Raw genomic sequence first — 17,160 nt, 5'->3', positions numbered from 1 at the left:
TATCCCATTTATCCCAGGACTTGGCTGCTCCCAAACGCTCTCCCTCTGCCAATCCATGGTTTTTTAAAGTCCCTTTCCTGCAGCAGCAGCTATTGAAGCTCCTTCCTGCAGAAGCACTGCCGTCACTTGGCAGCTTCTCCAGGCCAGCTTAGGACTTACAAGCAGGAGGATACAAGTCTCCAGCGCTGTATAAACACTGTATTTTCCTTGTTATTTTGGGATATCCCCTATTGCAGATGGGCTCTCCTTCCTTGTGCTGCTCAGGAACACAGAGCCCTGACATGACTGAAGAAATCTATTTTTTAACTCTTTCCAGTGCATGGTTAAATCCCACTGGATGGATATTTGGAAGGCAGGGGTGGCTCCTACCTCTGGGAGATGCTTCCCTGGGGTGGCACCAAATTCCCTTCCACACACACCCCCAGGATTAAACCCACAGGACAGCACACATTCCCTTCCACACACACATCCAGGATTAAATCCACAGGACAGCACACATTCCCTTCCACACACAACCCCAGGATTAAATCCACAGGACAGCACACATTGCCTTCCACACACACATCCAGGATTAAATCCACAGGACAGCACACATTGCCTTCCACACACACATCCAGGATTAAATCCACAGGACAGCACACATTGCCTTCCACACACACATCCAGGATTAAATCCACAGGACAGCACACATTGCCTTCCACACACACATCCAGGATTAAATCCACAGGACAGCACACATTGCCTTCCACACACACATCCAGGATTAAATCCACAGGACAGCACACATTGCCTTCCACACACACATCCAGGATTAAATCCACAGGACAGCACACATTGCCTTCCACACACACATCCAGGATTAAATCCACAGGACAGCACACATTGCCTTCCACACACACATCCAGGATTAAATCCACAGGACAGCACACATTGCCTTCCACACACACATCCAGGATTAAATCCACAGGACAGCAAAGACCTCACAAATGCCTCCATCACCTTAACACTGGGGGCAAATGATTAAAAAGTGGAGGCACAGAGGCAATTCTGCAAGCCTGCCTGGGTTGGATTGTGGATTTTTGGAAGCAGAAGATTTGCAGCTAATGAACTTTCCCTGCAATTCTCTCCACCTTTGGAGAGGCAGTGGAAGCAGCTGGAGCAGAGGGTGCAGCTCGTTCTTTAATTACAAATGATGGTTTTAGGGCAATGGATTCAAGTCCTCAGCATTCCCACAGGAACAATCCAACAGGATCATCCTCCCCTGGAGCCAAAGCCCTTCCATCCCACTGGGGGGTTTTCCATAGGAGCAGCATTAGCTCAGCAGCTTTCCCTGGCTCTGGCTCTTTCCCAGGGGTGAGTTTAATCAGGATTATCTGCTCTAGGCACACCTGGGAAGCTGAGGTGGCAAAATGCCTTTCCATTATTTTTAATTTATATAAAGATATATAAATAAAGATGATTAAAATATAAATAAAAATAATTAAAATATAAACTAATTAAAAATATAATATATAAAATATTTAATATGCATATGAACATCCACATACACACTTACCCCATATATATATAAAACATGTGTATATATAGAGACAAAACCAAACTACATGCACATATAATTATAAATAAACACACAAAAATATGTATATAAAAATATATCCACAAATATATAGACATCTATATATATACATATATAAATGCCATATATATATATATAAATCCACAATACAGTGCAGGGACTGAGACCAACTCACAAGCCAAGCATTTCCTCTTGCAAAAAGTCATTTTTGTACATAATGTTCTACCTAGAAAAAAACAAAACCAAACCCCAAATTTTCCAGCTTTTCACTGAGTTTGCTGCAGATGGGCTGAAACTCCTCGAGGATTTTTATAAGAGTGGTCACATTATTTTTCTTTTGAATTTTAAAATGAATATCCTCTTCACACTGAATTGACAGAATACAGATGTGGACAAAACACTGAGTGCAGGCAGCTGATTAAAGTACCTTTAAACAGCAATTCCTGCTGATAACACCTTAATCCACCCCTCACAGCCCCAAGGGGCTCTCCAAACCCTCAACTGGGTGTTGGCTGCATCCACACCACTTTTGGGAAGCTGGAGGAGGAGAAAAAGTCCTTCCAAGGGGAAGAGAATTCCAGCAATAAATAGCTGGGAATGCCCTGGGTGAGCTCAGGGAGAGGGAATACCCTCTGCTGCTCCCTGGGGATGCAGGGCATGGCTACCAAGCATGGGAAACGAGGAGAAAGTATTTAAAAAATGGAAAAGAGAGGAATTTAACACTAAAAGTTAAAAAAAAGGGAAAAAATCCCTACTGAGGATCCAGCAAAAATGATTGCACAGAACCTCGTGGGGTCACTCTGGTGGGTTTTCCTTTTCCATGTGTGTCCATGAGGGGGAAGGAACAGCCTCACAGCAGTGAGGAAAGCAGGGAAGAGGGCAAATATTCCTGAAATATTCAGAAATGCTAAAAAAATGGCTTATTTGGTGCATGGGGCAGGACAGCAGTGATGGGGAAGGGCAAGGATAAAGAAGAGGGAAGGGAGAAAAGGGGGTAGGATAGGAATGGATGGGAAGAAGGAAGGAGAAAAGATAAAGGAGGGGAAAGGAGAAAAGGAGAAAATGGGGAAAGGAGAAAAGGGGGAAAGGAGGAGAAAATGAAGAAAAAAGGAGGAGGAAAGGGGGAAACGAGAAAAGGAGAAAAGGGGGAGAAAATGAGGAAAAAAGGAGGAGAAAAGGAGGAAACGGGGAAAGGATAAAAGGGGGAAAGGAGAAAAGGAGGAGAAAACGAGGAAAAAAGGAGGAGAAAAGGAGGAAGGAAGAAAAGGGGGAAAGGAGAAAAGGGAAAAAACAGTATCCTGAGCCAGAAGGACCCACAAGGATCACCAAGTTCAACTCCTGGCCCTGCAAAAGACACCAAAAAACCAAGAGCATTGCTGAAGGTCCCCAAGATGTTGAAAATTTCTCTCTAAGAACACATTTCTATTTTATTTCTGTTTATTCATATTGGTTATACAGTTAATTTATATAAATACATATATTTTTAAGTGTCTATATGTACACACACATGTATCTGTGCAGCTGAACCCTTTGCTCCCTCCAACCTCCTTGCTGCTCCCACTGACCTCTGGAAATCTGGATTCCTTCAAACATGCCAAAGCCACTCCTTCCAGGATAATTATGGAGCAAAAAAAAAAAAATTTCAAAACAGAGCTATTTTCATTTATCACGAGCCCAGCAGCAATGCTGATGGTTTGCTGGGTGACACAGTCACTGTCTGGGGGCAAAATCTATAATTTAAAGAAAATATGAGTCTTCTGGAGTGCACTGGAGTAGAGTCCTTTCCAACCCCCAACGGGGATTTAATTGCAGAGCAAAGTTCAAAGTGGAACAAAAATCCCTCCAGCCTCTGGTCACAGCACTTGAAAAATTACACTTTGAAACAGGGAGGTAAACAGCCCATAAAATTATCATCAGCCTGATGTAATAAAGCTGCAGCCAGGACAAGCTGATGCTCCTGGAGCTAATGGGACTTGAGTGGGGTTTTAATCACATCTCCCACATGTATTTGACACAGGCAATGGAAAATACCCTGCACTGCAGCCACCACCTGTGGAAAAGCTTTTATCCATGGAGAAACACAGAGTGGGGCTTGAAATCCTCCTGGATCTGCCACAAAGGGCAACCATTGCTTGCATGGAGTCATGGAATGGTTTGGGGTGGGAAGAGACCTTGAAGATCATCTTGTTCCACTCCCTGCTGCAGGCAGGAATATCTTCCACCATCCCAGGTTGCTCCAAGCTCTGTCCAACCTGGCCTTGGACACTTCTAGGGATCCAGGGGCAGCCACAGCTTCTCTGGGCACCTCTGCCAGGGCCTCACCACCCTCACAGCCAGCAATTCCTTCCCAATATCCCATCCATCCCTGCCCTCTGGCAGCGAGAAGCCATTCCCTGTGTCCTGTCCCTCCATCCCTTGTCCCCAGTCCCTCTCCAGCTCTCCTGGAGCTCCTTTAGGCCCTGGAAGGAGCTCTGAGCTCTCCCTGGAGCTTCTCTTCTCCAGGTGAACATTCCCAGCTCTCCCAGCCTGGCTCCAGCCCTGGATTTGCTCCAACAGCTCCATGTCCTTCCTGTGCTGGAAACCCCAGAGCAGGATGCAGCATTCCAGCAAAACCCAAAGCACAAGGAACAAGTCACCCGTGTCCTCCTCCTGCCTTGTGTGACAACATGAACCAGCTGGGACTAAAAATCTCCTCTCTTTTAGTTTAAAACCATTCCCCCTTGTCCTATCACTATCTGCCCCTGCAAAAAAATCCATCCTACTTTATTTTCAGGGAAACAAATGTTCAGGAGAAGATCCACACCCACCCACAGCAGTGCCCAAAGCAGGGTGATCCCACACTGGGTTTTCAACTTGAGAATAATATTTCTTGCATGAAAAACGGTTTGACTTAATAAAAATAAAACCCAAAGACGGACAAAAGGAGCCTTGTTCCCAACTCTGTGGTTCCATGAGCACGACCCAGTTCAGGAGAGCTCCTCCGTGCCAGGGAACACGTTCATGGCAAAGCCCTGACGTCAAAGGCCTCGAGAAGTGGCACAGAGTGATTCAAGAGCAAGGAAAAAAGGAGGAGGGAGGGGAAAACAAAAAAAAAAGCCCTTTGGAGGAGAGTGAGCACATTGGGATGCAATGCTGCATGTGGATGTTCCATGTGTCTGTCCTTGCTCTGAGAAATTACGGAGCGTCTGCTGCTAATGAGGGAACTGCTGGAAAATGAAGTGGGATCCTTTTCTTGCCTTTTATTGGGATTCTAAGGGAGCTTTGCAATGGAAAGTCCATGTCTTGATGAGGCAGGGGTGGTAACTGGAGTCCTGAAGAGCTGATGCATCGACCCCAAATAGCCCAAAACGCTGCTTCTGGCGCTGCAGGGCTGAAGATGCTCAACCCACGGGATACAGGGAGAAGAGCAAATCCCAACAAGCCTGAAAGCCACTGTTTTTCTAAAGTAAACTCTAGGAAGGAAGCTCTTTCCAGTGTTAATAGGATTGCTCAATTAGCTCACTTGAAAGTTTACTAATTTGGATTGCATCTTGTTCCACCCCCCTGCCTTGGGCAGGGACACTTCCCACTATCCCAGGTCGCTCTGAGTCCCATCCAGCCCAGCCTTGAACACTTCCCTGGATGTGGCATTGTGGTTTTCTGCAAAATTTTTCCTGTAATTTTAAGCTTTTTGGATATTTGGTAGCTTTTTGTCCCATTTAAATGCTTGCACTGTCATACTCAACTCTGTTTCAAGCCCTGAGCAGGCAGAGTTTTGTGAACTCAAACCAGTTCAGAACCAGCTAGAAAATCAGGAAATATCCAGCTGCTGAACCCAGCTGGAATATCAGGAAACTCTTTGGAAGAGCCAAGAGCTGAGGTCACCTCAGCTCCCCAACACCCCCAGCACTGATGGGCTCAGGAAGGTCTTTGCCAGTGATGTGCAGAATTCCTTTAAATCCCTGCACCAGCAACCCAGGGAAATATGGATTACCCATTTTCCTATGGCAGGAAACAAAGGAAAGCAAGAGTGGATTATTATTTTTTAAATTGAATTGGTTTTTGAAACAGGATCGTTGCAACCTGATTTTGCCAACTGTTCCCCCCCATTCATCAATCATGAAAAATGGCAGAAAACTCGATTAAGGAATTTGGCTTCCATGATTCAACTAGAAAAAATGACAGAAATGCAGAGAGAGAGAGGAAGGATGGAAGGATGGAAGGATGGAAGGATGGATGGATGGATGGATGGAAGGAAGGAAGGAAGGAAGGAAGGAAGGAAAAGCACTTCTCCAGGGAGCTGTCCTGAGGAGCAGCTCAGCCTCCCTCACCCTCCAGCCCTGATCACACTCCCTTCCCTCTCCAAAAAGGACAAGTGTCCCAGGGTGACAGCAGCCTGCAGTCCTGACTCATCCCTGAGGAATGTGCAAGCCAGAGGAGCTGGTCCTGCCAAGAAGACATCACAGCCAGAAAGGGAGCCAGAGGACTTGTATTGGGATGGATGATGCATAAGGCAGAGAAAGGAAGACACAGGCAACCTGAATTCCCAACCTTGAACTCCCAAACTCTCACCAGGCAATTCCCCAAGTGCCTAAACGATGGTTAATCTCTGGTTAAAGCTTAGTCCCCTGGAAAGTGAGGTCTGGAGCCCTCAGGATACCTCAGGCAGCCTCACCTGACCCCATAATTGTAAGTGTTGGTCCTTCTCTTGCAGATCCATGTGGAATTGTGGTCTGGATAACAGGGCACTGGCACAGGTTGGGCAGAGAATATTCATCCCTGCAATATTCCAGGCCAGGCTGGACAGGGCTTGGAGCAACCTGGGCTAGTGGAAGGTGTCCTTGCCATGGCAGGTATAGAATGAGATGATCCTTAAGGTCCCTTCCAACCCAAACTATTCTGTGATTCCATGATTTATTTTTGGCTCTGCCTGTTGCCCCAAGCTCATTAATGAACACAAAACACTTTGAAAGGACTTTAACACCTCCAACCTTGAGCTTGGATCTGCCTCATCCATCCCAACCCTAGAGGAGAACATGAGGGATGCCACTGGGGACAATTCCTGCTGCAGAAGCTCTGGAGCTGGACATGGTGCCAAGCAAAGCTCTGTGGAGCATCAGCCAGGAAGGGAAGCTGAGCAAGACAGGGACAGAGCTCCTTCCAGGCAATTTCATAAAGCCCAGACTTTCTAATTGAATTTGCAGCTTCAGCAATTAACCCTTCCCAAAGTGCATGTGCCTGCAGGGAGCAGGGGAAAATAAAGAAAACAGCCACCAGCCAAACAGGTGTAATGGGCTGGGAAAATATTTAAAATCCATTGGCAAGATGGATTTTTTTGGGTGCTGTCAGGATGTTCTGCAAGCTAAAAATCAGCTGAGGCTGTAAAGGGGAAGGTTTCTATTATACACCATAAAACCCTGAAAGCTACTGGAACACTGAGAACTGAATCCCACCAGCTGAGCTTTGCTCAGTTTTGTTTCTCTGCCCCTTTCTAAGCAACCCATTCACATTTCAGAATGAGAACGAAGAAATGCAGCTTCTCTTGTGATGTTTTCACACCATGAGACTTTTCCCTCCCAAGCACACCCAGGGCTGGATGTTGAGCTGCAATCAGTGAGCTCCACAAAGGCTGTAAATCTCCTTCCTTCCCCTTGTCTGTCAGGAAAACCACCACTAAAAAAACTCCCTCGACAACCAAATCAGGAGCTGTCGGTGTCCCTGGTGATGTTGAAATGACTGAAGTTTGCAGTGCAAATACTCCCTCATCTTTCCCAACTCAGTAAACATTCCCCACATCCACAATTTCAGGCAGTTATCCACAATCCTTTTTTTTTTAATCACATCAAAGACCAAGGGTTAAAATCCAAGCACCTGGTTTGCTGAATCACAGAGTCCCAGAATGGTTGGGGTTAGAAGGGACCTTAAAAACTATTTAATTCCATCCCCAGGGACATCTTCCACTGGACCAGGGTGCTCCAAGTCCAACCTGGCCTTGAACATTTCCAGGGATTCTATTTTGAGTACAATTTATTTGAGTTTTTATATGGTTGAGACAGACTCAGCCAGATGCCTGGGTGAAGCCTTGATGGAGAACAGTGAGGAGAAGGTAAAGAAAGGGGAAAGAAAAAAAAAGGGATTAAAAAAAGGGGAAGTGTATGAATGTGATGATTTCTATGATTTTTCAGTTCCCCACACCAGCTTCCCCACGTGCCTCATGTCAAATCGAAACCTGAGGGAGCTGGAAGAGGAAACTACTGATTTGGGCTGGGTGGGAGCAGCAAACCCAACAATTTCCTGTCTGTGGTGTGACAAACCCAGGCTCTGGGATCTGCGGGAACGCTGACAATGCCTCCCACCCCACGCTCCTTCCCCTCTGACTGGGACCTGTGAGCTCAGACAGGCTCCTTCCAGCCAAATCAGATGGTTCACTGTGACAGAATTAAAAATAAATAAATAATAATACTACTAAAAAAATCTTTGGCTCCTAAAGAATCGTCACCACTCTGAGTATAAATATTAATTGCCATGACTGCAGCTCGGAGCTGCTTCTGTGTGGCTTTTACCTCCCCCCACCCTGAATTCTTCTGGTCACTGGCAGCTCAGCTGAATATTCCACTCAGGCTCACAAAGAGGACATTCTTTGAGCCACGATCAATCTGAGCCTATGGAGGAGCTTCCTGGAGCCCAAAGCTGGATGGAAAAGGAACGAGCCAGCCCCTCATGGATCGATGTGCATGGCTGGAGTGTGTGTGAACAGCACTGGCATGCTGTCACTTCAATGTCACTAAAAATGTGCTGTTTGGAGGGTGAGGATCAGCACAGGCCACGGGCACAGGGATTAATCAAGTGGCACTGTGGAAATGCAGGGAATGGGAGCAGCTCTGCTGGTCTCCTGGAGGATGCTGCTGAAGTGGGAGCATCCAGCAGCTTCCAGGGTACCAATTCCAACCCAGAACGGCCCAAAATCCTGCCTGGATCTGGAGCAGGAAGACTTCTGTGCTCAGCAACGTGCCAGCCTCCCCAGCCTCTGTGCTCACCATCCCACTGCCTGCCAGCTGTACAAGATTTGCTGTTTAAAAACTTGGGAAGAAATTTTCCAGGGAAATCTGGAGGGAGGTCAGTGCTTGCTCAAACCACAGCAGCCTGGGCTGCCCCAGCAGCAACCACCACCCCAGTTTGTGACATTATTCAGGACAAGCTCTCAGCACGCAGCCCCAGAGGGAACACAAACAGCTCCTGGCAGATTGAATGGCACTCAGAGTCCTCTCATGGACGTCATGCACTTGAAAAGCAACGCTGAGGAGTGACAGAGTGCTGCTTTTGAAGGAAAAAATCCTCATCTCAAGTGATGGCTGATGGACAGATGAGCACCTGTGGATGTCCCAAGTGAAGGTGCTCAGGTGACAGTGTGGGCACAGATGGGAGAAACACCCTGAGCTCATGCCTGGCACCAGCTAGTGATGCTCAGATAACTAATTTTGGGAAGTGTGGCTACAATCAGTGAATCCTAGTGGTTTGGGTTGGAAGAGACCTTAAAACCCATCCAGTTCCACTCCCTGCCATGGGCAGGGATATCTTTCACTATCCCAGGTTCTCCAAGCCCTGTCCAACCTGGCCTTGGACACTTCCAGGGATCCAGGAGCAGCCACAGCTTCTATGGGCAACCTCTGACAGGGCCTCAGCACCCTCAGAGCCAGGAATTCCTTCCAAATCTCCCATCTCTCCCTGCCCTCTGGCAGTTTGAAGCCGTTCCCTGTGTCCTGTCCCTCCATCCCTTGTCCCCAGTCCCTCTCCAGCTCTCCTGGAGCTCCTTTGGGCACTGGCAGGAGCTCTGAGCTCTCCCTGGATCCTTCCCTTCCCCAGGTGAACACCCCCAGCTCTCCCAGCCTGGCTCCAGAGCATCCTTGGATCCTTGGAGCATCTCCATGGCCTCCTCTGGAGTCACTCCAACAGCTCCATGTCCTTCCTGTGGGGATTCCAGAGCTGGATGCAGCATTCCAGCAAAGTCCAAAGCACAAGGAACAAGCCACCTACAAGACAAGCCCTGCAGTCTCACCCTGCCTTGTGTTTACAGCAGGAATGAGGGACAAGGACTCTGCATTTCTCTCCCATAGCCTTAAGCTGTTTCCAAGAGTTCATTCCAGTTGAAAGGCAAAGAATTTCCCCAGCCAGTCTCACGAGGGCCTGGAGTGTTTATAAGCACTGCAAAACCTCAAACACAAACCTGGGCAAGTCAATGACGCTGCACTTTGTTGGTGTTTTATTCATAAACCTTTCAGGGGTCCATTAAGGAAAGGAGACTTCACAGGGAGAACAACACTAATATTTAGAATTGATCTAGCAAGGAGTAGAGCTGAAACCCTTGGAAGGTAACACAGCAAAGTCTGTTTGATGGTGAAAAGAGCCCCTGGGGTGAATCCCAGACACATTTGCAGGCTAAAACCACTGGGGAAAAAAAAAAAAATCTTGAAGTGCCACAATCAAAACTTTGCATGGGACAGCTCCTGTGTCAGTCCTCAGGTGACATCTCACCCTCACTCAAGTGATGCTAAGGAGAGAGTGGAGGAGCTGCCAAAGGGAACAATGGAGGCTGAACCAGTTGCACAAACCCTCATCCCAGCTGTGATTCACAACAAACCCCAAGGCTTCAGGAGATGTCATCACTGCCTGCCATTATCAGCTTCTTTGAGGGCAGAGGGTTTGCTCTGACATTTACCCCTGTCAGCTCTCCTGCCCATCCCAGGTCAATAAAACAGGGATGCCACCACACTCCCCATCCTTAACCCCTTTTCATCCAGAGGGACATCTACAGTCCCAAATCTTGCTGGGTTTTTTTCACTCACTTATCTATTTCCCTCAGGTACAAGCCCCAAAAGGTGCTCAGTCCTCCTCCAGTGCTCCCAGCAAACCCCAGGAGCTGGAATTGACTGCCACCCATATCCTGCTTGTAAAAGAATCCCAGAGAGAAATCCACATTTCCATCACAAAACTTCTATCCACGGACTTTCTGAATCTGCTCAGTGCACATTTAGGTCATCTGTCTAAAGCTGCTCCTCTGCCAGACACCATTTGTCCCCCTTGCCCTGTTTCTGTCAGTTATTCCTTTATTCCCACGACCAGGCAGAGCATCCCCCATGTATCCCACAGAATTCCATAAACCCCACAGAGCTCCTCCCAAGTACATTTCAAAAAAAGCAGGATTTTTTTAATTCCATGTGTTTAAAACAGCCTCAAGTTGACAACAACAATAACCTGCGTTCACTTCCTTCCTTCCTCTACTCCCAGTGATTTTAAGCCTTATTTTTTTTTTTTTGTAAGTCAATAGTGGCAAAATTCCTAAAAAACCCTGAGTGAGCACCAGGAGTTTCCAGCACAGACCCCAACCCTCACAGAGCAACAAAACGCTGCTGCTCTTAAAACCTCAGCACTTTTTTCTTATTTTTCAGGGATGACTTTGCCAAGAACTTGGCACGGCTCAATTAACAGAGTGGCTTAATCCAGCGGGTGATGAATAACAGGGGAGCCAACAGGTCATTGCAATTCACTTGAGTTACCAGAATCCCTATCTGCTGCTTGGGCTTTCTCCAATCCCTGCCTGCATTAGGCATGGATTTTAATTGCTTGTTCCCAAACACTCTGCACAGGCAGGGACTGAATCCTCAGGATTTATGGATACCTGCAGCCTTGCAGTTAAAGAGAGACTTTGGTGGATTCCTGCTTCATCCCAACAGGGTATTTACTGCAATCTTTCTCCTATAAGCATTGATAAATACTAATGTAAATCGAGATTTTTCCATTTTTCAAGCTTTCCTCGCTGCTGGGAGGAAGGAAGGCATTTTTCCCCCCTGTTCACTAATGGTGAAGAACTCCTACCAGCACCTTACAACCAGAGTGTGGCTGATGTGCTGCAAATTCCCACTGATGTCCCGAACTTCACCAGAACTTCACCGGAACTACGGGGAGGCCACAGAAATCTCCTTTCCAAAGCTGCAGGATTTGTCCCAAAGGATGGAGCAGGCAAACCCCAGCCCGAGGCACTGACACGCCTTCCTTCCTCCCCCTGCAGTGTGCAAGCAGAACAGGCCATGGGGGATCCCACAGGGAAACCCACAACTGCAAGGAAACTTTATTTTTAGGGAATTTCCTTAAAACTCACAGCAGAAAATCTGCTTGGCAAGAGAAGAAAAAATTTTTTAACACAGAAAGCTGTTGCAATAAGGAAATAAACGGCAGCAGGGACAGAGGAATGACAGGGAGGAAAAGGTTAAAAATGCAGGGAAAGGGTTTCAATGTGGAAAAATTGCAAAATGAATTTCTGTGCAGACGAAGCAGCGCAGAGGCTGGATGAAGGAAGGCATTGAGGAGCACGGGAGGATGAGGAATGAGCCCCATCCCACCCCGCTCCGCTCAACCCGACCCCGCTCAACTGGCAGGAGCTCAAAGAAGAGCCATAAAAATAATGAGAGGGCTGGAAGAGCTGACACGCAGGAAGATAAAAAAGAACTAAATACGTATAGCTTGGCTGGGCGACAAAAGCCAAGGGGAAAGGGAAGGCAACAGCCGGAGAAATCCGTGGATCTGACCATCCTGGGGAGGGAGGCAGTGGGGCTGAGCCCACCGGGGAGCTCCATCCCCTCTCCCCACGCCGCATTCCTTCCCTCTCATACAATCCCTAATTTAACAAGTGGAGAGGATCCGGGCAAACATTTGGGGGGGGGATGGATTACGTCAGGAGCTAATTTAGGTCCTCGCTGGGCTCCGGCCCCGTGCACATGCCTGGCTTTGCACACACGCTTCGGCGCTGGATGTGCTGCGGTGCCTCCCGACACCCAGCGCCGAGGGGAGCATCGCTCCTCCACTCATGAGAGGATTTTTTATCACCCGTAGAAAGCCGGTTTGCTGTTTCCCCAGCCACAGAGCGCTCCACTTCAGCAAAACTTTCTGCAGCTCCAGAGTTAAACTAAAAAAACAGAATAAACCCAAGTTTTCGGGGAGTTCAGGCTCCTTCCAACATGAGACCCTTTGATGCGAGCGCTCGCTTCCTCTCGAAACCCCAGCGTATTTATATCCGTCTCTTCCTTCCTGCGACTCCAGATAATTAATAAATCAAAACCTAAGCACGGGAGGGGGAACGAAGGGCTTTTTAAAGGCACACGAGGGTTCCGCAGCGGAGCGGGACCTGCAGCTGACAGCTCCGCTACTCCCACAGCCGCAGGCACGCGCGGGACCTCGCAATTAATATTTTATTTGAGCAATTACAGCCATCAGCCCGGGCTGCACCGCTGAGTAAACACAGCCGAGCCATAAAGAGCCGATAAAGAGACGAGGGGGAGGAGGTTCGGCGGGGCTGAGCTCCCCGCTTTCGGCGCGGATCGAGCCCTGCCCGTTCCCACGCGTCCCGGACAAGCGGGCTCTTTGTCCAGGTGTGCACCCAAAGCCACCGTGTCCCCAAGGTCCCCACGCCCACATCACCCCACCGATCACCCCACGGGCTCTCGGCAGCGCTTTCCTCACACAGAACCGGCCGCGAGCTCATGGTGAAGTTTTGCTGTAAACCGGAGCGCACGCAAACCCCCAACCCCCACCCCGAAAATGGAGCTGTTTCCCAACTCTCTGTAAAATCCTGGCTGTGAAGCAGCCGGTGGATGGGGCTGAGGCCCCGAGGTGGTAAAGTTTGGCTGGTACTGGAAGGGTGCAGGGAGAGAGGGGCTGCTGGGGGCTGGGATGGGGGGCTAGGGCAGGGTGTGGGGAGCTGGGGTGCTTCCTGGTGCTGGGAGCCAAAGCACAGTGCTGGGAGCTAAGGCACATAAGGCACCCTGAGACAGGGTGCTGGGAGCTAAACCGCAATACTGGAGGAGGGCGTTGGGTGCTGGAGCACAGCACTGGGTGCTCAGGCACTGTACTGGGGCAGAATGCTGGGAGCTGAAGCACAGTACTGGGAGACAAAAGTACAGTACCGGAACAGGGTGCTGGATCACTGTACTGGAGTGCTGGGAGCTAAAGCAGGGTACTGGGTCAGGGTGCTGGGTCAGGGTGCTGCAAGCTGGAGCAAAACACTGGAGCAGAGCGCTGGGGGCTAAACTGGGATAGTCAGGCACTGCACTGGGACAGGGTGCTGGGAGTTAAACATAGAGCTGGAGCAGGGTGCTAGGAGCTGGGCACTGCACTGGGCAGGGTGCTGGGAATTAAACACAGAGCTGGAACTGCGTGCTGGGAGCTGAAGCACAGTGCTGGAGCAGAGTCCTGGGAACTGGAGCACAGTGCTGGGAGCTGGGCACTGCACTGGGCAGGGTGCTGGGAGCTGGAGTACAATACTGGGACAGGGTGTTGGAAGTTGTAACACAGTGCTGGAGCAGAGTGCTGGGAGCTGGAGTACAATACTGAGACAGGGTGCTGGGAGCTGGAGTACAGTAGTGGAGAAGAATGCTGGGAGCTGGAACACAGTACTGGGAGCTGGAGTACAATACTGGGACAGAGTGCTGGGAGCTGGGCACTGCACTGGGCAGCGTGCTGGGAGTCAAAGCCCAGCACTGGAGCACGGTGCTGAGCACCGGGAGGATGCCGGGCTGCTCGGGGGGTCCCGGGGCACTCACCGAGCTTCTCGACGAGGCGCAGCATGACGCCGCCGATGTGGATCTCGCCGGTGACCCGCAGGGTGACGTCGCGGCCCAGGTCGGTGACATGGACGCTCAGCTCCCACGTCCCGTCGGCGTAGCAGCCGTCCGGCATGCGGATCCCGTCCAGCGCCATGGCCCCGGCCTCCTGCGCCGCCGGCCGCGCCCGGCACGGAGCGGAGCGGGATCAGCGGCGGGATGGGCCCGGCTGTGCCCGCTCCGCGCCCCGGGGCAGGGCTGGGGGCGCGGTGGGGCGGGATCGGGCCGCAGCGCTGCCCGCCGCTCCTGAGGGGCCGCCGGGAGGAGCAGCGCGGGCGGGCAGAGCGGGAGGCGGAGGGAGCGCGGGGAGGGAGGAGGAGGAGGAGGGGGATAATAATTAAAGGAAAAACGCGCCTGTGGCTGCCGGGCCCCTTGGCCTTTTATGGAAGCGAAGGACGGAGCAAGTGGGGGCCGCTCCAACATCCGGGAATCGCCGGGGGGCGGCCCGGCTGGGATCGGCCCGGCCCGGCGGGGGATTGTCCCGGTTCGGCCCGGCCTGCTTCGGCTCGGCCCGGCTCGGCTCGGCCCGGCTCGTCCCTGTTCGGCTTATCCCGGCTGAGCTCTGCCCAGCCCGGCTCGGCTTATTCCCGCTGGTTCTGCCCAGCCCGGCCTGGCTCAGCCCGGCCCACCTCAGCTCATCCCAGCCCGGCTCGCCTCAGCCCGCCTCAGCTTATCCCAGCCCGGCCCGGCTGTGCCCGGCTTTTCTCAGCCCTGCCCGGCTCGCCTCGCGGCCAGTGGTCCCAGGACATGCGGAAAATCCGGGAGCAGCCCGGAGCACATCCATTAGGGCTGGCAGAACTTCGGTATCCCAAACACACGTGGGTTTTGTGGCAGCCGTGCCCACTCTGTGCCCTTTGGGGTGTTTTTTGGCCCCAAATTAATAGGAAAAATCCTTCCCGTCCGGCAAAGCCCTACCTTAACATAGTAGTCCGTGCCCCCATTGAGGCCGAGAGACGGGCTGGTTCCCTCCATCCTCATCATCTGTGTGAATCTGGGAAATGGGAACTGTCTTTAAATAAAAGGGTCTGAACCGGCACAAATGGAGGAAAAAAAAATATTATCCGCTTCCTGTAGCTCCTCCACCCAGTGATACACACATCCCGCCAAGCAACCACGCTTCCTGACAATCCAGCTCGCGGAAGGGGCTGTGGTTTGAGGTCCAGCGCTGGGGATGTGTCCTGACCCGCGCCAGGTGATGGGAAGTCACATCCCAGCAAAGCCATGCCCTCCCTGGCACCTCAGGGATGCTCTGCCAGCTCAGCACACTCTCCATGAGCACCATTCCCACATTCCTGGTGAGCTTCAGGACCATGGGATCGTGGGATGATTTGAGTTGGAAGGGATCTTAAAGACCATTAAATTCCAGCTCCCTACCTAGTGTCCCCACCAGGGGCAACTTCCACTAGACCAGGTTGTTTTGGCACCACGGAGGCAGCAAAACCCTCTCAATGGGATGGCAAAATTTTCCCGCTTTTCACTTTATCATTATAACGGAGATATTTATAAAGGCTGTTCCTCTGCTTTATCATAAGCGCTAATAAAACCTTTCCTGAGCTCGCTCTGGGCAGACTTAGCCAGGTTTCATCCAAGGGCTTTTGCTAATGTGGCTGATGCTGCCAGAGGGAAATTGCTGGACGCTGCAGCAGGTGACCTCACCCCAAAATCCTCCTGGGACCTCAATCCGTGGTCAGAGTAACCCCCATTCCATCCCCCCAAATGTGGAAGCAGGAGCGTGATTTAGAGGGTGACTCTGGAGCGCAGGCGAAAGCCGCTCTGTAACAACAAAGCTTTCCCAGATGGTATCTCCGTGTTCCTCCAGCCTCAAACAATAGGGCAATAAATAGAAAGGGTTACTCTCGGCCCCGGCGTGTTGGACGAGGTTCCCAGCTGATGCAATTGGATACGGCCCCGCGGAGCTGGTAACCTTTTAGCACAGCTGACTGCACGCTGAGGAAAGGCTGCCGCCGCCTTCTGCTCCCAAACCCACTCGCAGAGTTTCTTTTTCCCCTGAGGAAGCTGCTCTCCCTGCCCTCTCCATCCCTGGGGCTCCTTTCACATGTGGAGGGAGAGACTCCCTGAGCTCCAGTGCTCGGCCGAGAGGCAAAGCAAGGTCAAAAATGCACCGGCGCAGCTCTTGCGTCAGAGCCAGCCAAGCATCCCCAGGGCTCTTCCCACTGTTTGCAACAAGTCCTCGTTCCCTGCGAGCAGCAATAGCCAAATAAGGTGCCGAAACGCAGGGCAGCTTCCATCGGGGTTGGGATGATACCTACCAGACCTGCCCGCGGCGCAGCTCCCAGCCCATCTGCCCCTTTTCGTGGAAACCAGGAGACTTTTCCAGTGAAATGACTCCATGGGCATCCTTGGGAAACCAGCGGTGAAGCTGAGCCGCAATTTCCCTGTCCCCAGTTTGTTTCATCCCTTTTTTTTTTTTTTTCAGTTCATGACCTCTGTTTTGGTTTTTAAAGTGTTGTGGGCAGTTGTTGAAAGCAGCTGGCGTTCTGCTGATGTTCCTGCTTGGCTGCTCCGGGCAAGCCGGTCAGACTGGCTCTTTCCAGGGTCACCAGCCATGGAACTGTGCCCTGTGCTTGTGGGTGCCTTCTCTGGGTGACTGGAGCTGGGAGAGCAGTGGGACTGAGCCTATCTCCATACACAGAGGCAGAGAAATGCCCCAAATCTCCATGTGAGCAAAGGTTTTGTTTCCTCAAATGCTTCAAGCACGACATGCTCTGACCTGGTGGTGAGCACCTCCTGCTCAGCCTCTGTCACCCTTCCACTTAAACTGGGCCTTCATATTCCCTGTCTGCAGCTTCTTTCTTAAAAGGGATGAAATTTCAGGAATAAAAAACCCCAAAAAACCAATAAGGAGAGATGCAGATGCTTGTTATTCCCTCCAGCACTTTCTGTGTCTCCAACACTTCCCAGCCCATATACTCCCTTCCAAACTACTGCCAC

General features: G+C 50.6%; 1 protein-coding gene across 1 annotated transcript; it reads right to left on the bottom strand.

Annotated features, from left to right (window-relative positions):
• Window positions 1-13,445: 13,445 nt before the first annotated feature.
• LOC146435770 (uncharacterized) lies at window positions 13,446-16,721 on the bottom strand. Its single transcript, XM_085063755.1, has 4 exons — window positions 16,479-16,721; window positions 15,124-15,199; window positions 13,937-14,317; window positions 13,446-13,490 (listed from the first exon to the last, which is right to left on the bottom strand). Exons 2-4 carry the CDS (start codon window positions 15,187-15,189, stop codon window positions 13,446-13,448), a joined length of 492 nt encoding a protein of 163 aa, XP_084919881.1. The 5' UTR covers window positions 15,190-15,199; window positions 16,479-16,721.
• Window positions 16,722-17,160: the final 439 nt, after the last annotated feature.

The sequence above is a fragment of the Lichenostomus cassidix genome, chromosome 5 (genome assembly GCF_008360975.1).
Source record: "Lichenostomus cassidix isolate B80296 chromosome 5, HeHo_3.0, whole genome shotgun sequence".
NCBI lineage: Eukaryota > Metazoa > Chordata > Aves > Passeriformes > Meliphagidae > Lichenostomus > Lichenostomus cassidix.
This window is presented reverse-complemented; position numbering and strand designations above follow the sequence as displayed.